Below are 23,327 nucleotides of genomic sequence, written 5' to 3'. Positions count from 1 at the left end.
TCGAATTCAACACGATCGTTGTCTGCGAATCTGCAGGGGGCGGCGTTGCACCAGCAGTTCACAAGAGCTGCTGGTGCACTGCTGAATGTGGACAGCGTATTGCTCTCCGCATTCAGCGAGGTCTGTCGGACATGATCCGCAATGTCGGATCATGTCCGACAGGCCTTTCATAAATAGGCCCCTAGGGGACTTCGCATCAGGAATATTAGCAGAGGAACAAAGTAGATTCTTTAATATAAAGCTAATCTAAATGTAAACAATATCATATTTGGCTTTAACCTTATACCAATTCTATTTAGGTTCGATGGCTTAAAGACTGACAACACGTCCAGCATGCCTCGTCTGCCCGGGATTCTGGATGGTTCTGGATGGTGTAGGGCTTAAGTGAATAAGTGTCTCATGTTTTGCGTTATACTGCACCATAATATCACAAGCAAGTAGCCCCAAGCTTCTCTGCTTCTTCTGTGCTGCTAGGATTTGGATCCATCTGCTCCGCTCTCTATCTGTAGCTCCATCATATATCAGGAGGCTGGCCGCACCATCCTGAGCTGTGACTAAAAATAGCCGTATACAAAATCCATATTCTTGCACAGAAGTGTGAGAACTACGAGCGGTGTATAAAGTTTCTGGTTCCTCATAAGAGAAGGTTGTACTCTGCTCCTCTTTTGTCTAGTCTATCAGGGAGCCTTCAAGCTGTGCCACACTATCCAATTGCTTCTGGTAACTTAAGTGCGCCATTATCTCCACCCACACATTGAGCTCTAATTATATGGGTTAGTTCTTCTCTATACCCGGCTAGCAGAGTAACCGGAGGTGTTGAGACAGGAATATGAGCCTTCAATCTCAAACATTCTGGTTTCCTTTGTTACATTTTTTTTATCACTTTCGCTACAGTATTCTGCTGACTGTTAAGAAAAGCCTTGATGATCTTCTTATAGCCTTCACCTAGCTTGTGTAAAGAAATTATTTTCTTTCTCAGGCCTTGTGACATTTCTCTTCCATGGGGTGCCATTGCTGACAGCATGACATGGGAAGGAGTTTTCTTTGGTAAGTAACGCACTTTTATAATCAACTGTCTGCTGGACAACTGTTTAATGAATATTTAGACTCACCTGTAGTTGAATTATTGTTAATTAGGAATTTTTTGTCAGACATTTAGCTTTGCTACTATAACTTTCATTGGGGTGTATTCATTTTTGCAACATGGTCTTGAATGAATTTGTTAGGAAAAATACTTTGTTGTGGGTGCAAATTAATTAATCTTGGTTGCAATCAATGGCCCACATTTGTGAGAGTATTTAAAGGTAAGCAAAGGTTTTCTGACAAATCTGTTGGGGTGTACTCATTTATGCTGATCACTGTATATATAAAATAGTCAAACAGTCTTTGCAAACAGTTGGTTGGTGCAAAGTGGCATTTCTGTAATTCTGGACATACTGATAAGGCAACATTGTGACATTAAAAGATGACCAAGCATTTGATAAGGTCAGAAATTATACATAGGTATGAAAAAGGTAAGCTGAGGGTCACTCACTTTTGGTTTGAGGTCACATTCCATATTTTTAAAAGTTTAATCTCATTATTAAAAGCCATAAGCTGACAACATCAATCAATAACGTATAAGCAATGTATGCAAAGGTGTTAATTCTGTCTCCCTCTCCAGCTCTGTATTACCAACCTTCAGAGTACACAAGGAGCCAAGACAAATAAACCAGTAAGTGAGAGTAATGTCTAAGCACACAACAATAAAATGTTTCTTTTTTATTTATTTTTTATAGTGGTGGAGGCTGGGCATTGCTGGGAGATGTGAGACCACAGACTGACCACAATTGAAACAATCCCTGCAACCACACCGTTTTTAATGGCCATATTCTAAAAGCTTTTACCACGTTGTTACAAAATAAGTTGGGGGTTGGGCTTTCGGAAAGTAAAGCTAAATATTACCAGGAAATCACCAGTGACCACAAGAGCAATTTTTCTCCCTTGTAATCTTGCTCGATACTTCCGAAAAACGCTGCTCTTCATAAGATTCTCCTGACTGCATGAGCAATTGTTGTTATTCTCCCAGTAAGCGTCAAGGATGTCACTGTAAGAAAGAAAACTCAAGTTACATAGTGTACCGCGAGTGATAATTACATATGTGTGCACATATATAGCTTAATCAGTCATTTCAACACTTCACCTGATGTTTTTAAATATTTAAATGAATATAGTTATTGAATGGGTAATTCAATTTTCTGTGTAAGATTATCTGCCTATCATCTCTCTCTCTCTCTCTCTCTCTCTCTCTCTCTCTCTCTCTCTCTCTCTCTCTCTATCTCTCTATCATCATCTAACTATCTATCTATCTATCTATCTATCTATCTATCTATCTATCTATCTATCTATCTATCTATCTATCTATCTATCTGTCTATCTCTATACCTATCTCTCTGTCTGTCTGTCTATCTATCTATCTGCAGTTTGCGTATCTTCTGCAGTTTGCGTATTTATCTGCAGTTTGTGAATGTTTGTGTGTTTGATATGATCACCCAAAATGTATCTAATAGTTCAAGCCAGCTTCATATTTACAAAAGCAAGGGAAGACTATATGCTTATTCACAAAATAAATGTAAAAATGGACCCAGCAGTAACTCATACAGAGACAAAGTTTTCAAAGCATTTAAATTATTTATCTTGATAGAAAAAAATAATTTACATAAAATAAGCCAAACATTTTGTACAAATAAAAAAAATCATAAGAAATAAGATTTATAGCTTTAGTTATGAAAATAATAAAAATATAAACCAATGTTTATTGGTTTCAGTAGTAAATAATAGTAATACCTAGCAGGTTTTATTTTACAGATAATGGCACAATCTTCTTTCTTCCACAAGGTGGCAGCTGTAATTTGTGTTTGTGTGTAGAGTGCAATGCAATAGAATGTATGATGATTGCATAACATCTTAAAAAATAATATGAATAATACTGATATACCTATATATATATATATATATATATATATATATATATATATATATATATATATATATATATATATATATATATATATATATATATATATATATATATATATATATATATGAACCCAGCACTCACTCAACGTAACAGCTCCCAGGGTGCCCACCAAATCCACATACAGACAAAAACCTTTTCAAGAAAGCAGGCACTCACTGGTGTTTCATCAAGCTTTACTTAGTACAGCAAGTTAGTAGGAAACGTTTTCGGGCAACCGCCCGTCCTCAGACATGCAATGTACATTTCTACTTACCACCCTTAAGTGCAACCGTCTAGAGACGTGATCCGATATACGCCGTAGTTTTCGCCGCAAGTGAGGGAACCCGCGCCGCCCGTAATTTCACCTCGCACATCGGGCTATCCAATATATGGCGCCGTCAGATGCTAAAGTGGTGTAAGTAGGACAAACTGGCGTTGTTTTCCGAAAAATGCGCAAATACACATTTTAGTCGTCGCAAGTACTTACGCCAGTGTTTTGTTCACGTAAAGTCTCAATAAAGTGTAGTTTTATGCAAATTTGTCTAAGACTCGTAAAAATTACCCGCGACTCCATCTAAAACTGCGCAACGTAATTACGCTATTCAAAAGTCATATATAAACCAATGCGCAGCCGCCATTTTCTTCAGTGTGTTTGGATGGTTCGCTGAGCTACAGCACACTACAGTGAGTTTAGGATTAGTAAGAGTAGTGAGAGAGGCGCAGCATAATAGTTAGTTAAGTTGGATTTTTGTTTGGGTAAGCTTGTACATTTACTTACACTTATTTTTACATAATACATACATAACAAAATACACAACACTTTATTTTTCTAACACCTCACACATTTTATTTCAATTTTACAATGTGATAGGCTGAGTGTTTGGTTGTGATTGTGTGTGATTGAACTGGGAGTGAGTGTGAGTGTGTGAGTGTGTGTAGTTTGAGGATGGCAGGGAGAGGTAGGGCGGAGGGGAGGAGGGGAGCGGAGTTGCAGGGAGAGGAGTATTGTAGCGGACCGGAGGAGCAGCGGGGTCCCCGTCAGGGAGTTAGTGGAGTGGTGAGAGGGAGAGTTAGAAGGGATGATGGGAGGGGAGATGCCCAGAGACCAGGCACACTTAAAAGAGGGACAGAGGGTGCACAAGGGGACAGAAGGGGGGGAGGAGGGAGAGGATAGGGAGGAACCCACACCAGGGACATCCCAGGGAGGAAGCCAGGTGGCCACAGAGGAGGAGTGCATGAGATGCCCAAACTTCTCATTTGATGAGAATGTTGCGCTAGTCCAGGCCATCATGGACAACCACAGTGCCTTCTTTGGCCAGGAGAAGGGCAAAGGCATTGCCCGAAGGCTTAAGGCAGCATGGTTGGCAGTAGAGGATGCTGTAAACAGTGTGGCCCCGCAGAGGAGGACTGTCGAGGGACTTAAAAAAAGGTAGAACGATTGCAAGAGGCGGGTGAAAGAGAAGATGGGCCAGGAAGCCATGCACCAGAGGGGAACAGGCGGTGGTCCCCCCTTGGAAGCAGAATACAACGTCTGGCAGGAGATGATATGCAGGTCCCTGAGTATCACAGCAGTCCGTGGACTTCCAGGGGCTCGTGACTCAGGGGTTGCAACCACAGCACCTCATGCTGGTGAGTAACATCCCACACACCAGTATGATATGTATTTGAGATATAACATCCTTTAATGTCACACATTCATGTACACAATGAGGAGCATGGTATTTGGCCTACTAACAAAAACAACTACAATTATATTTGACATTAATGCTACTTAACACAATGCAATTCATGATATGAGGTGGAATAGTGCAATACTAACATGTCTCAGAGAAACACAGGCCACAAGCCACATGTAGTGTTTTCATTAAATGGACACTATAGCCATCACAATACTTTTAGCTCAGAAAGAAGGTTCTGTGCCTACATCAGGCTAAAGTAAATTGTGTGACCATAGTGTCACTTAAAGAACACATTTTCTCCATCACTGACATGTACACATAACTATTGTATGAAACACATACCTGTATACTGTGCAGATTAAAATACCTCATATCACAAATCACATTGTGCACATGCATGTTATACAGTTTGACATGAGAATGAGTATTGTCCCTAGCATGTATCAATGTACATTGTATGCCCACATGGACATATATATGACTGTACTAATCCCTATCATCATTTGACTCCTCCACAGAACCTCCTGTCACCAGGCTGCAAACAGGCATGCCGCCACCTCCACCACCACCACCAGTCACAGGCATGCAGCCACCTCCAGCACCAGTCACAGCCATGCAGCCACCTCCACCAACAGTCCTCAGGCAGCAACATGGACAGTATGCTCCCAGGCATCAACAGGGTTGGTTTGCTCTGTTGAGGACCCAGAAGTGATGCCACCACCATTGGCATACAACCCCTGGCAAGATACCTGGCCTGAGGAATATCCTTTTGGCTTTGAGGGGGAGCCAAGTCAGCCACGAAGGGTCCATGTCTTTACCCCCCCAACACAATATCAGGCCAGTCATGGCTTTTCCACACAGGGGATGTCGCAAGCAATGCAAACTGGACAGGCTGAGTGGTCACACACTAATCGTCAATAGGACTACCAATCCAGCCTGAGAGCTCCACCATCCGCTTCCCTTGGCAGAGCTCCACCATCCGCTTCCCTTGGGAGAGCTCCACCATCCTCAGATGAGCATATAGCTGAGGTTGTCCCTGAAGCACCAGCAGCTGAAGTTGTCCCTGAAGCACCAGCAGCTGAAGTTATCCATGAAGTAGATGCAGCTGAAGTTGTCCATGAAGCAGATGCAGCTGAAGTTGTCCATGATGCACCAGCAGTTGAAGTTGTCCCTGAAACACCAGCAGCTGAAGTTGTCCATGATGCACCAGCAGATAGAGCAGAACTGCACCTAGAATCACTGCTGCTCAAGAGCCTGTAGATCCACTGTATTCTCCCCTGGGCGAGGAATACATTTTCACTCCAGAGGAGGCTCATAACAAGCTGCGAGAGCATTCAAAGAGGCCAACAGAGGTTTCATAGGAGCCAAGAGAGGTTACTCAAGCGTAGCATCGAGCTGCAGAGGGACATTGCAGCATCATTAAATGGAATAATACAAAATCAGTCTCAGATGATGAGAATCCAGTCTGATATGCAGATTGCAGATGGACAATAGATGGTGGGAACAAAACCAACTCTTGGGTGTGTTGGTTGAGCACTTCACACACCAACAGGACACTGCCTCCAGTCTTTCATCTGTGGCCAGCACTCCAGCAGAATCATCTGAAGCTTCCCAAACCAGGAGAACCAGGAAATCCACTCCAGTCACCTCTGCCCCCTCATCCAAGAAGCAGAAAAAAATAAATATTCTTATAGTTCACCATAAATATTGTCCTCTGTTATTTACCATATAATTGTCATCCACATCCATGTGAGGGGTGTTTTAGTAAACTAATATTGTTTAAACTTATCATAAGGCCTGTGTGGAAATGGCCCAAAAAAGGTAATATTATCCCGTTTCTGACATATTCTTGTACTATAACTCACATCCACAATAGTTATTTCTGAAGGGTACATATAGTAATATTCACTTCTAAGATGTAAATCAATGTATCTCACATCCAATATAAATGGACACATTGGTTTATATAGTAGTGATGTTACTGATAGGGTGGGCATTATCAGGTGTTTTAAGTCTGCAGGTGAGAGGTTGTGGTGTGTGTGATTGGTTTGACACAATTGCAAAGAGGCAGCCTTCAAGAAGGTGTTAGAAATGATCATATGAGCCATCCTAGGTTTTGCTTTCAACTAAGAATACCAAGAGAACAAAGCAAGTGTTCTAATTAAATCTAAAAGTAGTTTGAAATAACATGCCCTATTTAAAAGAAGTTTTCTTTGGACTTGACTGTCCCTTTATATATTTTGGCATCAGCAGGGCCGCCACTAGAAATTTTGGGGCCCCTGACTTAACCATTGGTCAGGGCCCCCCCCCCCCCTTTGACATGTGCAATTGTTGACCAAGTGACTAAAACATATATGCACTTTATTCTTAAGTGTAGTTAAACTTGGAAATGTTGTAAAGGTAGTAACACACAAACACACAATCACACAGACACACTCATACACTGAAACACTGACTCACACATAAGGATTCACATATAGACACTCTAGCAGACACACAAAGAAACACTCAGACACAGACACCTAAACAGACACTCAGCACTTGTTTACATTGACCTGACAAGTAATGAGGTAGACTACAGTTTTGTCAAAAAAGGAGATTTACAAAACAAAATATGGAGTTCTGATTATCTTTTTGTCAAGGAAGATGCCAACTAAATGATGACAACAGCATGCAGTGGCTGAAAGGAAGGGCCCTGAACTGCCTAAACAATAATTTAAAGGTTAAATGGTGGATTGGTGACTTCCGGAAAGGTCTCATTAATCTCAAAGTCTGAAGAAAGATGTGAATAATCAGTAGTAAGGTCAAAATGTCCTAAAAAGGAACAGACAATGGATTCACACACACACACACAAACTCAAACACAAACTTGCACATACACCCAAGGAAACACAGACAGAGACAGCCTCAGAAAACACACAAAGACATACACACACACACACAGACACCCACAGAAAACACACAAAAACATACACACACTCTCACAGAGACACCCACAGAAATGCACAGACATACACACACTCTCACAGAGACACCCACAGAAAACCCACAGACATACGCACACACCCTCACAGAGACATCCACAGAAAATACAGACATACAGTACATAAATACATGCACCCACCCACCCTCACAGAGACATCCACAGAAAACACACAAAGACAAACACACCCACCCTCACAGAGGCATCCAGAGAAAATACACACATACATACACACACCCTCACAGAGACACCCATAGAAAAAGCACAAAGACATATGCACACACCCTCACAGACATCCACAGAAAATGCACAAAGACATACACACCCACCCTCACAGAGAGACCCACAGAAAAAATACATACACACTAATAGAAACACAAACAAAAGCACAAAGACATAAACACAGACACCCACAGAAACACTCACAGGAGGTAAAGTTTCTGCACATTGCATCCCCTAAATCAACAGTGTGACAAGTGACATGCATTATAAAAAAATAGCAGAAATTAAGAGATCACTTTTTAAAGAATCATATTTGTAAATGTGCAACCAAAAATAATTCTGTGAATTCAAAATTGTACATTAATGATCTGGGTAGATGGCTAGATGAAGAAAAGTACTTTTGAAAGGTTGACATATATTTGTCCCCCCCCCCCATTTTCCCCAACCAAGAGCACCACTTCAAATATGGTGTACAAATGTTCCCATCTGTCAGCTGTACTTATGGATTTTGAAAATGCTGTACTCTATATGGTCTTGGTGGAACTATAAGCTGTGGTACTCAGTTTCATACCATTAGATCTGGTTAAATGCAGGATTTAGACTTGTTGGTATGTATTTCAAAATAAAGTCAGTTGTAGTGTAAACTGAACAGTGTTAAGTTAACCTGTCTCATTTCAAACACTGAGCAATCTTAGTCTGAGAGTATAACATTTTATGCAGTTGTAAAAATCTTACATAAAATGCCTCCTTGCATCTAGAAAGTCCTTCCATAAAGGGGCAGTAAACGTGAATGTAATTAAAATATATATATTAATAAAAAAAACTCATATCTGCCAAAAGGGCACCTACCATTTGTGTATTTAGGGGTAAACATTTCTGCATGGCTTTAAATATAGAATTTCTACAGCATTGTTAATTAATCATAAATACACTGCTGCATATTGCTAAAAAAAAAAAGTGTTTTTATGGACCCCTGACCCCACCATACAACTACTACCACACTGAAGTTACAATCCGAAATTGCACAAAGAAATAAAAAAAACATTTGCTAAGTAAGTCCTACCTACTCTGCAAATGAAAGTGATCTGCCGTCTGACTCACACACTGTACAAACAAAGTGCCAAGTCTGTCTCACACTGTGCATAGTGGTTTAGTGCACACTCAGGAATCCTCTCAAATGCTAATGCTTTAGTCCTCGTAATTACATTTCCCGCGCTCAATAGCACTCTGCTGTAGTACCCTCTGGTGGCTGCCAAAATTTTTAAAAAAATTATTATTATTATTTTTTTTAAAATAATAATTGTTCTCGCCTCATGGGGCCCCCTGGCCCATTGGGCCCCTGACAGGAGTCACCCCTGTCACCCCCTGATGGCGGCCCTGGGCATCAGTGCCAAGCTGTGTTAGCATTAGACTAAAATTACACTCCAGTGGGTTCTAAAGAGATTAAGGTAATCCAATTTAAAGTAAATAAGCAAGTATATGTCCACAATGTGATAAAGTACCTACTAGCTCAATCCATTGGATTATGTTGTGGCTTGAAACTATTTCAAATACACAAATAAACCTTAAAAAGCAATATCATAGTATACTGTCCCTTTAACCTTGAGATGCTGCTTAAATGTATGTGTTTGTTAAGGCTTCCAGGGAGTTACGTTGTTTTTTTAGTCAGTGCAAGGGCTCCTGCGCCTGCAATTTGTAACGAGATGAGAATGGAGTAGATTTTCTGAAATCTGCCCTCGTAAGTCCTTACGCTGCATATTGGATACCAAACTGCGCGTGTTTTGTATGTCAGTCTATGGGTAAAAAAAATACGGGTAAAGGCAGAAATATACGCGCGTAAGTTGTATGCTATGCCGTATATGTGATACCAAACCTGCGCAAAATTTGGCGTTGCCGGCTTTTGCGGGCGACGCTGCATATCGGATCGGGCCCCTGATCCCCTGGTGAGCTGCCTCTGCCCGCATCAGGGTCAACGCAGAGTACGAACGGCACAAGCTGCGCATGCACCCGACTGCACTACGGAGTCCTCTCTGGGCCAATGGAAATCAAAAATATAAAACCAACATAGTCAGACCTCACATACTATACATTGGCAACAAAATAACATGTCACTCAAGGCATATTATGTTAGCAACATTCAAAATATGTGCTTTTACTTGTCCTACAGGCTATACTAGTCCTCAAATTTACCGTAAAGGTTATATACATTTCTAAATAACTTTATAAAAACATATTCAATGGATCTTAGCTAAAATAGCAAAATGGGCTGATAGAAAATCTGATGACATGCTAAATTAAATACTGGATATAACCAATAATATCCTAAACATTTTAAGAAACATCATAAAGATAACACCACTAAACAATGAAGGGCACACTAACTATCATGATTAACATGATGTTAAACTCAGTAAAATCCATAATTCATATGGGGCACACTAACTAACTGATAATGTGACTATTTGCATCAGTCTAGTATAAATAACTACAACATTGTTCCAAAACCTACGGATCACTATTCATTATAAAAAGCCACAAGTTGTCATCATCGAAGCCTGAAAAGGGCATTGCCCAAATCACAGTTCAAACGGTGGTGAGGAACAACAGTGATCCGAATATGAAAGAGTTACAACTAAAGGAGATGAATCTGAAATTTCTAAACAGGGATACCCTAGAAAGTACCTACAGGGGTAGGTCATCTAGATTTTTCTTTCAGCCCATTTAGCTATTTTAGCTAAGATCCATTGATATGTTTTTATAAAGTTTACTTAGAAATGTATATAACCTTTACGGTATATTTGAGGACTAGTATAGCCTGTAGGACAAGAAAAGCACATATTTGAATGTTGCTAACATAATATGCCTTGAGTGATATGTTATTTGTTGCCAATGTATAGTATGTGCGGTCTGACTATGTTGGTTTTATATTTTTGATTTCCGTTGGCCCAGAGGGGACTCCGTAGTGCAGTCGGCGCATGCGCAGTTGCGCCATTCGTGCTCTGCATTGACCCGGATGCGGCAGATCGGCTCACCAGGGGATCTAGACGGTTACACTTAAGGGTGGTAATGTCTGAGGGCGGCGATTGCCTGAAAACGTTCACTACTAACTTGCTGTACTAAGTAAAGCTCGATGAAACACCAGTGAGTGCCTGCTTTCTTGAATATATATACAGTGGGGCAAAAAAAGTATTTAGTCAGCCACCAATTGTGCAAGTTCTCCCACTTAAGAAGATGAGAGAGGCCTGCAATTTTCATCATAGGTATATCTCAACTATGAGAGACAAAATGTGGAAACAAATTCAGACAATCACATAGTCTGATTTGGAAAGAATTTATTTGCAAATTATGGTGGAAAATAAGTATTTGGTCAATATCAAAAGTTCATCTCAGTACTTTGTTATATATCCTTTGTTGGCAATGACAGAGGTCAAACATTTTCTGTAAGCCTTCACAAGGTTGTCACACACTGTTGCTGGTATGTTGGCCCATTCCTGCAAGCAGATCTCCTCTAGAGCAGTGATGTTTTGGGGCTGTCGCTGGGCAACACAGACTTTCAACTCCCTCCAAAGGTTTTCTATGGGGTTGAGATCTGGAGACTGGCTAGGCCACTCCAGGACCTTGAAATGCTTCTTACAAAGCCACTCCTTCGTTGCCCGGGCGGTGTGTTTGAGATCATTGTCATGCTGAAAGACCCAGCCACATTTCATCTTCAGTGCCCTTGCTGATGGAAGGAGGTTTGCACTCAAAATCTTACGATACATGGCCCCATTCATTCTTTCATGTACACGGATCAGTCGTCCTGTTCCCTTTGCAGAGAAACAGCCCCAAAGCATGATGTTGCCACCCCCATGCTTCACAGTAGGTATGGTGTTCTTTGGTTGCAACTCAGCATTCTCTCTCCTCCAAACACGACGAGTTGTGTTTCTACCAAAAAGTTCTACTTTGGTTTCATCTGACCATATGACATTCTCCCAATCCACTTCTGGATCATCCAAATGCTCTCTAGCATACTTCAGACGGGCCCGGACACGTCTGGCACTGCAGAATCTGAGTCCCTGGCAGCATAGTGTGTTACTGATGGTAGCCTTTGTTACGTTGGTCCCAGCTCTCTGCAGGTCATTCACTAGGTCCACCTGTGTGGTTCTGGGATGTTTGCTCACCGTTCTTGTGATCTTTTTGACCCCCACGGGGTGAGATCTTGCGTGGAGCCCCAGGTCGAGGGAGATTATCAGTGGTCTTGTATGTCTTCCATTTTCTAATTATTGCTCCCACAGTTGATTTCTTTACACCAAGCTGCTTGCCTATTGCAGATTCAGTCTTCCCAGTCTGGTGCAGGTCTACAATTTTGTTTCTGGTGTCCATCGACAGCTCTTTGGTCTTCACCATAGTGGAGTTTGGAGTGTGACTGTTGGAGGTTGTGGACAGGTGTCTTTTATACTGATAACAAGTTCAAACAGGTGCCATTAATACAGGTAATGAGTGGAGGACAGAGGAGCCTCTTAAAGAAGAAGATACAGGTCTGTGAGAGCCAGAAATCTTGCTTGTTTGTAGGTGACCAAATACTTATTTTCCACCATAATATTCCAAATAAATTCTTTCCATATCAGACAAGTGATTGTCTGGATTTGTTTCCACATTTTGTCTCCCATAGTTGAGGTATACCTATGATGAAAATTACAGGCCTCTCTCATCTTCTTAAGTGGGAGAACTTGCACAATTGGTGGCCTGACTAAATACTTTTTTGCCCCACTGTATATATAATATATATATATAGTATATATTTATATATATATTTATATATATTAAGAGCAATAGAATTATTGCACAGTAAATTTTCCCATCTAGGCAAGTGTCCCCGCCTTACCTCAGAAATACAGTGTATACATTGTTACCAATGCACCAGAGGATTCTGGGTAGGATATGCAAATTTATATATATATGTAATATCTCAGGCTTTTTGCTTCTGATACTGTATACACACACACACACACACATATATACAGTATCCCACAAAATTAAGTACACCCCTCACATTTTTGTAAATATTTTATTTTATCTTTTCATGTGACAATATTGAAGAAATGACACTTTGCTACAATGTAAAGTAGTGAGTGTACAGCCTGTATAACAGTGTAAATTGACTGCCCCCTCAAAATAACTCAACACATAGCCATTAATGTCTAAACCGTTGGCAACAAAAGTGAGTACACCCCTAGTGGAAATGTCTAAATTCGGCCCAATTAGCCATTTTCCCTCCCGGGGTGTCATGTGACTCGTTAGTGTTACAAGGTCTCAGGTGTGAATGGGGAACAGGTGTGTTTAAATATGGTGCCTCTCTAACCTCTCTGTAAGTCACAAGGTCTAGCAAGGGGACGGGCAAATCCCACAGCCCCTTGTCATCCATACCCGCTGAACATTGGTGACTCTGAGACCCTGACCCTGAGAGCTTCGCATCACTTCAGGAGGCAACTATTTGCAACGGATCTGAGGGCTTCAGGAGGTTGTAAACCGGGGCTTTGGTTCCTCTACTTCAGCTGGTCCTGCCTGCTCCAACCGGTCCATTGCAATTGGTAGTGACACAAGAAGAGCGCGTCAGAAGCTGCTACTCATGGAGTGACGCTGGATTGGCGTCTTACAGTCGACCCTACAGGCGAGCAGGGACCCTATCGCTGTTGCAAGACACCTGCACTAACCCTGCCTGGGAGATGGGCAAATCCCGCGGCTACCATGGGATACTGAATGGACTGTACCTATTTTCAGAACAAAAGGTACTCTTAGTTATTTACTTTGCTTCTTGCTTACTTGCCCTCCTTATATCTATGTCCCCTACTTATTGCAACTAAGGGGAGAAATAGCTTCTGGACATCTACTATAAATTTGGCTCCTACAAATAAATACCGGTTACACTCACCACAGGTTTACTGACTTTGCATCCAACAGCCGGCCTGTAGCGGTCTTTGAATGTAGCCTGGGACATATGACTATGTAGACCATCTAAGGCTTTCTGACCATATTACTAACGGTGGGAAAGTGTACTCTAGTTAACACATTTTTCATCTATATTAATATCACAGCTTAAGACTTTAGGTTTAATCATAAGCTTCTTTTTTGCTGTGCATTTTTTTTGTCTCTTTGTTTAGGCCTACCTGGATAGTATCTTATACCTCTATTGTGAGATACATTTCTATTTTCTTATCCCTTTCTCTTTGCAAAGGATGATTATTGCTCTATTTGTTTTTATCAGATATAGCTAACTGATGGTGAATTTGCCCGGCATGGCCCTACAATAAGTTTTGTTTATTACACATGTATATTTTTACACATGTTAATATTTGTATTTATCTTTTAAAATCACTTAAATGTTCATGGTTAAACCCATTCTAGCACATATAATCTAGTTTAGATTTGGCTTGGATTTATTCTGATTTAATTTTGAATTGGGCTATCCAGACTTTGTACTTACTGAAGTATTCTCTTAGCATGCTTCTTACTGTCTAGCTCATTATTTCACCATAAAATTTCGGGGGATTTGTGTCCTCCCCAATGTCTCATATCCTTTTTTAAAAGGGTTCTTATTATCTATTTGACTGTTTGCTACCACGTATTCACATTATTTTTACTGCGTGTGTTTGTTTATTAATTATTGCATTTTTTTCTGCCTCCCTAGGATATGGTTCCATGGAAAGATATATTACGCAAGCTAAGGGAAGCTCTCCAATTATGCTACCCTAAACAAAAGGATAAGAAAGGCATTAAAATCCTAATTCTCCGTCCTGATACGTCCCAAGACTGTGGGACCCTCTAATCTTGCTAATCATGATATGTCAGAATTAGTTGCTGAAATTGCAAAAATGATTACACCCCCAATTCAATCTGATTAAACAAGAGATTAACATAGAATGTAATGGTCCTTACAAACAAAGTTTAGACAATTCTCCTCCAGGTTAGCTGAAGACAAGGCAAGAGTCTCTATGTTAGCTACATTGCAGGCCAGAATTGAGGACCTGGAGGATCGCTCCAGGCGTAACAAACCTCAGAATTACTGGCCTCCCTGAAACGCCTGAATTCCAGGATGTAATGCATTTAGTGTCTGTCACCTTCCCACAGTTTATTGCCAAATACAACCTCCAATCCCTATATTTCAGATTGAAAAAGCTCACATAATAGGGTTAATTAGAGGGAATGTGGAGTCAATAGGAAACCCAGACCTGTTATTTTCAAATTTGTGAACTTCCAAGATAAGGTTCTTTTTTGAGACATTACAGGAAGTTAATCCTTGATAGGACCATATAAGATCATGATGTTTCAAGATTTCTCCTCTGAAACCTTGGCAAAGTGAGAGAGATGTCCCCCTTTCTTTGTCAAGCTGATGGAAGCTGACTTTAATGTCTATTCAGTCGTGACAAGGGAGGGGAACTCTCAAACTCTAAGTAACGTTGCTGAGGCATCCTCCCTTGCAAGTCAGCAGGTTTAGGCTAATTAATTAAGTTATACTTCCCTTGCAAGTCTACTGACTTGCAAGGGAAGTTACAAATTGCAATGGAGTTACAAATTGTGTGTTTCCTTTAAACCTCTTTTTTTTCCTCCCTCCTTCTCGTTCTTTATTCGCTTGTCATAATGGGAATAGATTATTTTCCTTTTCTGTTGTGGAATGTGGTCGGCGTAACTTCCCCGATGAAAAGAAAAGGCTATAATCAAACAGTTAGGTAGCTATAAGCCTGATATTGCTTTTCTACAAGAAACTCATTTAAAATCAATGGAAACAGCAAGATTAAGAATGAAATGGTTCAGGAAGTTATAGCCCCTCCACATAGTATTCTACAGAAATTTTGCTCTCACTTAGGACTTTTGGATATCTGGTGTACCCAGAATCTGGATCTTAGATCCAATAAATGTATCGCCAAAGGCAATCAATCATTATCGAGGAACGATATGTTCCTTATCTCAGAATCTCTTATCAGTCTAACCCCGAAGCCTGACATTAAAGACATTGGGGCATATTTATCAAGCTCCGTCTAAAGACTGCTGCTCCATAACTTGTCCACCTGCTCTGGGGCCGGGGACAGAAAACAACTCGATCGAATACGATCGGGTTGATTGACACCCCCTGCTAGTGACTGATTGGCCACAAATCTGCAGGAGGCGGCATTGCACCAGCAGTTCACAAGAACTGCTGGTGCAATGATAAATGCAGACAGCGTATGCTGTTGGCATTTATCGATGTGTGGCGGACATGATGCGCTACTTTGTATCATGTCCGCTCGCACATTAATAAATATTCCCCCTAGTGATCTTTGATCACGCCATTATATCTTTGGGGCTTGATGTTTGATCATTCCAATCAGATAATAATACCAAAATATATTTCCCTAGATTTATCTAATCAATAATACTAATTTTCAAAACTGATTAAGGGAAAGCTGGAGAGATTTTTAAATTTTAATTCTTCATATCTAGAGAAGACAGAAGTTTTTTGGAGAATCAGCTAAAGCGGTGCTATGGGGTGAAATTAAAGTTTAGCTATACTCTCTAAAAAAAGAGCTAAGCAAAGAGAATTATAATTTTCCAACCAGGTCAAAAAACACTTATAATGCTTACATAGCTAATCCAAGCAAGCCATTATGGATAAAATACGTGAGCTCTAAGACTCAAAGGGATATTCTAATCAAAACAAAAAATAGCTCTTGAGGATCTTAGACAGAGGGCTATATATGGGGGTCATGTGGGCAGATCAGATCAAATTTCTAGCCATTGATTACACAAACCATAATCCAGGAATATCATTACTTCTATTAGAAGTGACAAGGATAGATTTACAAATAAATCAGATATTGAAAAGGTGTTTTTTAACTTCTTTCAAAATTTATATAAACAGATAAGGTTGACTTGATAAAGAAAATTATTTTGGGGAAATATTAACCTACCTAAACTCTCACAAGAAATAATGGTAGATTTAAATATTGCCTATTTCCATCAGGAAATGTCAGAAGGCATTAAGACTGCAAAGTTAAATAAGCTGCTGGTCCAGGAACAAATCACTCCTACACTTATTTTTTGGATAGTACCCAATGCTCACCTTATTTTGCTGCTTCAAATATTACTTTAATTCTTAAAAAACATAAAGATCCAGAACTCCCTACCCCATATAGGTTGATTTCTCTCCTGAATTTTGATTATAAACTCCTCACTTCTATCATAGCCAAAAGACTTAAACCTTATTTAGGTAATATAATACATGAGAACCAAACAGGCTTTATGGCTGGTAGTAATCCGGTGAACAATATGCACAAAGTAATGCTGGCTTTAGATTTTTTTTGGAATAAATTTAAACATTCCAACCCCAGAAACATAACTGATTTTGCATATTGACAATTGGACACTGAGAAAGCCTTTGATCATATTAGTTGGGACCATCTTTTTTTACATAGAACAGTTTGGTTTTATAGGTCATATAAATAATTTTATTAATTTAATATATAGTACTCCAATATCTTCTCTTATTATTAATAACTAAATTTCCAAGCGCTTCTGTGTACATAGGAGTACTAGACAAGGTTGTCCATTGTCCCCACTTCTTTTTAATATCTCCCTGGAACCCCTGGCGATCCTCCTTTGCCAGAATCTTGATGATAAAACAATTAGGAGGACAGAACTAGTACTATCGCTATATAAAGATTACCTATTATTATTCTTAAGCAATCTTAAAGTCAACTTAGCCAGTCTATTGCTTGACATTCACTTTTTGGCAACATTTCAGGGTATAGGAAGTAACCTGATGAAAAAGGAACTATTATGGCTATATAAATCCGTAGACAGTAATATTAACCACCCTTTTATAGAGATATCATCAATTAATTATTTGGGCATAAGATTAAGTGCAAATCCCCACGAGTGGTACCAATTAAATTTCCCTAAATGTTTTAACGATTGCATAAATAAACTTGATGATTGGTTTAGCATACCTATCCCTCTTTTAGCACGTGCCTCATCTAATATTTCCGAAACTGGTATATTTAATACAAAATATTCCGGTATTCATACTCAAAGCAGATATTCAAAGGTTCAACAAATCTTTTTCTAGGTTTATTTGGAAAGGGGCTAAACCGCGGATAGCTTTTGGGCATCTTATGAATTCTAGACTCTCAGCAGGCCTGGCTTTACCAAATATTAAACACTATAATTTAGCCTCCTTGATTAAATTTGTGATAGATTGGATTACAGAAAAGAAACAGGTCACTTTCCTTTGCTGCAAATCTAATTTAATAGCGCCATTTCACCTGAATGCCATAATTCATTGTCCCTCAAGCTTTTTATCATCCAACATCTGTAATCTAATAACAATTAAAAACATAATCTTAGCATGGCAGAAATTCTGCCTAGAGTCTAAGGGGCATATTTATCAAGCTCCGTATCAAGCTTGAAGCCCCGTGTTTCTGTCGAGCCTTCAGGCTCACCAGAAACACAAGTTATAAAGCAGCGGTCTAAACCTGTCTGCCTGCGCTGAGGAAGTGGACAGAACTCACAATAAATCAACCCGATCCAATACGGTCGGGTTGATTGACACTCCCTGCTGGTGGCCGATTGGCCACGAATCTGCAGGGTGCGGCAATTGCACCAGCAGTTCACAAGAACTGCTGGTGCAATGATAAATGCCGACAGCGTATTTATCGATGTGCGGCGGACATGATCCGCAATATCGTATCATGTCCGTCCGCACCTTGTTAAATAGGCTCCTAATTGTATTCAATTTCTTTTAGAATTCCTCCCAATCTTAGGGAATCCTATCTTTGCCCCGGACTTCTCTAATATAGTCTTTCGACATTGGCAAAGTAAGGGTCTAAATGGGTTATTATTATATTATTATTATTATTATCAGGTATTTATAAAGCGCCAGCAGATAACGTAGCGCTATACAAGAAATAATGGAACATTACAGGGATGCATTACATACACAAACAAACAAGTACAGTATTGGGTACATTACAGTTGTAGGTGAAATAATTGAGTTATACAAAAGGAGAGGAGTGCCCTGCCCTTAAGCACAATCAGTAGTAGTTCACTTTAAATACAAAGTGGCCTACAGGTAGAGAGGCTCTCAAGCTTACAATCTAAAGGAGAGGGATTGGACACAAAAGGTGAGGGAGAAGGGAAATATGTCTTATATAAGGCAGTGTAAACTGAGAGTGAGTAAAATGTGTGGTGAGTAAATGAGAGTTGGGAAAGTATAACAGAATATGATAAAGTGTCAGTTCAGAGGCTGTGAGTGTGAAGTAGTGTCTCTATCCTGGATCATTAGTGACAGCTGCACCTAATTGCTGTTAGGTGTTTATATATTAAGGTAAAAACCAGGGTGGGAGGTGGAGGGAGGCTTAGCAGGCTAGTGCGTGCAGAGAGTCTATAGGATCTGTTAACAAAGGGTAGGTGTATGGGGGGGTGTAGCTGGGAGAGGGGAAATGTTAAAACCCAATTCCAAATTAGCACAACAGATATAAAAATAAAATGCACTCATTGTCTTGATTAAACAAGTAACAAGATCAAACCTAACCCTTGAAACATTCCAGGATCTCGCCAATAAATGTGGAATCCAGGAGAGGTTTTTATGCCTACTTAAAGCTTAGGCACTTTCCCTCTAAACTGAAACAGAGATATGGTCTAGATTGGTCTCTGGGCGCCCTACTTAGCAGAATCAATTTATACCGTAATGGGGTATATTCCATTACTTCTTTATATTCTATTCTAAATTGTTATTCCCCCACTGATCAATTAGAATATGTAAAAACTAACTAAATGGACAAGGTACTTCCCAAACATTAGTATCCAGGATATCTTAGATAGTTTTAAAATAGTGGCTAAATCTTGGGTTTTGACGACCTGGCAGGATTCTCATTTAAAATTGATTTATATGGCCTACCAAACACCAGACAATTTATCTAGATGGTATAAATCAAATATGTATTTCTCAAGATGTAATGCCCGCCATGCAGATATTTTTCATTGATTTTGGGATTGTCCTAAAATTGCCCAGTTCTTGGTTCATTTGTACCCTCCCTGAGATAGCACAAATTCAATAAGTGAAACCACTGATAAATTCTGCTTATGTCCAATTGAATATATATACTGGGCATCTTCCCAATCTGTGGTTAGTTGGGATGGGCGAATGTGTTTATATTCAAATTCTAATTTTAGAACGAATGTTATTGTAGAAATTCGATTTACATAATAGAATGTTGGGTATCACATTCGAATCGGATATCACATTCAAATAAAATATCACATTCGAATCGAATATCACATTTATTAAACACAGTTGTAAACTAGAAATACTATTTCGAATTCGATGTCACATTCGAATTCGAATGTCACATTCAAATTTGAATATTACATTTAAAAAACGCAGTATTAGACTAGAAATACTATTTTAAATTCGAATGTGACATTCGAATTCGAATGTCACATTCAAATTCGAATATTACATTTAAAACACAGTATTAGACTAGAAATACTATTTCAAATTCGAATGTGACATTCGAATGTAGCATTCGAATTCGAATATTACATTTATTAAACACAATTGTAGACTAGAAATACTATTTCGAATTTGAATGTCACATTCGAATTCGAATATTACATTTCGAAATTGAATGAATACATAGCTAAACATTCTATTATTTGAACGAATATTTTCGAATTTTATTGAAAAATTTGAAAACGAAAATTCAAAAATAGAATGTTAGAATGTTATATAAACATTCGAAATTCGATTCGAACGAATGTATCAAAATACATTTTAAATTTCGAATTTTTAGAAACATTCACCCATCCCTAGTGGTTAGGTCAATAAAGGATGATCCCAATTGCCTTTCCCTCCCCCCTCCTTTTTTTCTCACCTTTATGCTTCCTTGTAAACTGTTCTTTTTGAATAGTTACTCCCTTTTTCAATACCAATAGTCTTTGATTTAGTACCAACCTGGGTTACGAATGAACGCCCTAATATTTTGGTCACTTTTTTTTTTCCTCTCTTTCTTTTATATACACTATTGTTATCTGATGATGTATTTTTCTTTTGTCCCTGTCTATTGGATTTAATAATAATAGAATTAAAGAAGGAAATTGTTTTATATAAGTTTAAAACACCAACAGCTCGGATACAAAAAGTTTAATATATTTATTTTTGTACTTGGTTTAGTTATCTCTGCTCTGGTAGTATATATCTTTTTTCTTCTTTTTTTCTCTCATCCTGCGTGACGCCACATCTGTTGGCTCTAAATAAATAATACAAAATAAAAAAAAATTGTGTTATCGCTCTCACACTCTCTCATACTGGTCACTGGAAGTTCAACATGGCACCTCATGGGAAAGAACTCTCTGAGGATCTGAAAAAAAGAATTGTTGCTCTACATAAAGATGGCCTAGGCTTAAAGAAGATTGCCAAGACACTGAAACTGAGCTGCAGCACAGTGGGCAAGACCATTTAGCGGTTTCACATGGCAGGTTACACTCAGAACAGGCCTAGCCATGGTCGACCAAAGACGTTAAATGCACGTGCTCAGCGTCATATCCAGAGGTTGTCTTTGGGAAATAGAAGTATGAGTGCTGTCAGCATTGCTGCAGAGGTTGAAGGGGTTGGGGGACAGCCTGTCAGTGCTCAGACCATATGCTGCACACTGAATCAAATTGGTCTGCATGGCTGTCGTCCCAGAAGGAAGCCTCTTCTAAAGATGATGCACAAGAAAGCCCACAAACAGTTTGCTGAAGACAAGCAGGCTAAGGACATGGATTACTGGAACCATTATTATTATAACCATGTCCTGTGGTCCGATGAGACCAAGATAAACTTATTTGGTTTAGATGGTGTCAAGCATGTGTGGCGTCAACCAGGTGAGGAGTACAAAGACAAGTGTGTCTTGCCTACGGTCAAGCATGGTGGTGGGAGTGTTATGGTCTGGGCCTGCATGAATGCTGCCGGCACTGGGGAGCTACAGTTCATTGAAGGAACCATGAATGCCAACATGTACTGTGACATACTAAAGCAGAGCATGATCCCCTTCCTTTCGGAGACTGGGCCGTAGGGCAGTATTCCAACATGATAATGACCCCAAACACACCTCCAAAATGACCACTTCCTTGGTCAAAAAGCTGAGGGTAAGGTAAAGGACTGGCCAAGCATGTCTCCATACCTAAACCCTATTGAGCATCTGTGGGGCATCCTCAAACAGAAGGTGTGGGAGTGCAAGGTCTCTAACATCCACCAGCTCTGTGATGTCATCATGGAGGAGTGGAAGAGGACGCCAGTGGCAACCTATGAAGCTCTGGTGAACTCCATGCCCAAGAGGGTTAAGGCAGTGCTCTAAAATAATTGTTGTGGCCACACAAAATATTGACACTTGGGGCCCAATTTTGACATTTCCACTTAGGGGTGTACTCACTTCTGTTACCAACGGTATAGACATTAATGGCTGTGTGTTGAGCAAATTTACACTGTTCTACACTCACTACTTTACATTGTAGCAAAGTGTCATTTCTTAAGTATTGTCACATGAATAGACATAATAAATATTTACAAAAATGTGAGGGGTTTGTACTCACTTTTGTAGGATACTGTGTATATATGTCCTGGGATTTGTTTGGCGAGTGGGAGTGCGCTACCCTGCATCTATATATATATATATATATATATATATATATATATATATATATATATATATATATATATATATATAATGTTGCATAACGTTTAGGGGATACTCTACCCTTCCACAGACAAACAACAAGTGAATTACGCAGTTTAAATAGACTTACCACAGACCCCAGTGAAAAAAGGCACCATTAAGTTGTCATGGAATCCCATACAAAGCATGATTAAACAAATCATTTATCTGAATCTCAGATTCTAAATAATGTCAAGCAACATCAAGTGTAATTACAAATTTCATAAAATAGTGAAAAGAGTATACATCACACAATTTAATATCTGCAGTGTAATATGTGTTTTATGTGTCTAATTAAGGAACAGAACAGGATACTGATAAGGCATAAATAGAACATTGCATGAAATAAGTAAAAAAGAAACACGTACCTGCTAAAGCTGTTTAAGAGGCTACGCTATACCATAACGCAGGTAATTACAGCCAAAATGCTATCCCTGCATAAGGTAAAGCAAGATCCATGCTGAAAAACCTGCCTGTCTGCACATGATTACCCTTAAGGTGTATCACAGATGTCATGGGGGGGGTGGTGGGGGTAAATTAATAGAAAATTAAACAAAGAAATGGCAGTAATGTGAATGATTTAAGATTTACTCTTATAGACCATGCAGACCCCCCTAAGAAGAGGAGACCGCGAAAGAAGATAATTACACTTAGAGTCTAGGTGAGTACATAGACTTAACACGCTGACCCCATTTTGACTCAACACAGTCCTGGACTGGCATTGTTTTCTTTGAATA

The 23,327-nt window shown here is 39.5% G+C and overlaps 1 protein-coding gene across 1 annotated transcript in view; it reads right to left on the bottom strand.

The window, feature by feature from the left end:
* ATP8B3 (ATPase phospholipid transporting 8B3) overlaps window positions 1-23,327 on the bottom strand; it is a 507,825-nt gene that overhangs the window by 127,671 nt on the left and 356,827 nt on the right. Inside the window, 1 exon segment of the mRNA XM_053700104.1 lies at window positions 1,945-2,086. Within this exon segment, the coding sequence (XP_053556079.1) occupies window positions 1,945-2,086 (142 nt within the window).

Source organism: Bombina bombina, chromosome 2 (genome assembly GCF_027579735.1).
Source record: "Bombina bombina isolate aBomBom1 chromosome 2, aBomBom1.pri, whole genome shotgun sequence".
Taxonomy (NCBI): Eukaryota; Metazoa; Chordata; class Amphibia; order Anura; family Bombinatoridae; genus Bombina; species Bombina bombina.
Note: the sequence above shows the minus strand (reverse complement) of the source record. Positions and strands in the feature narration are given on the sequence as shown.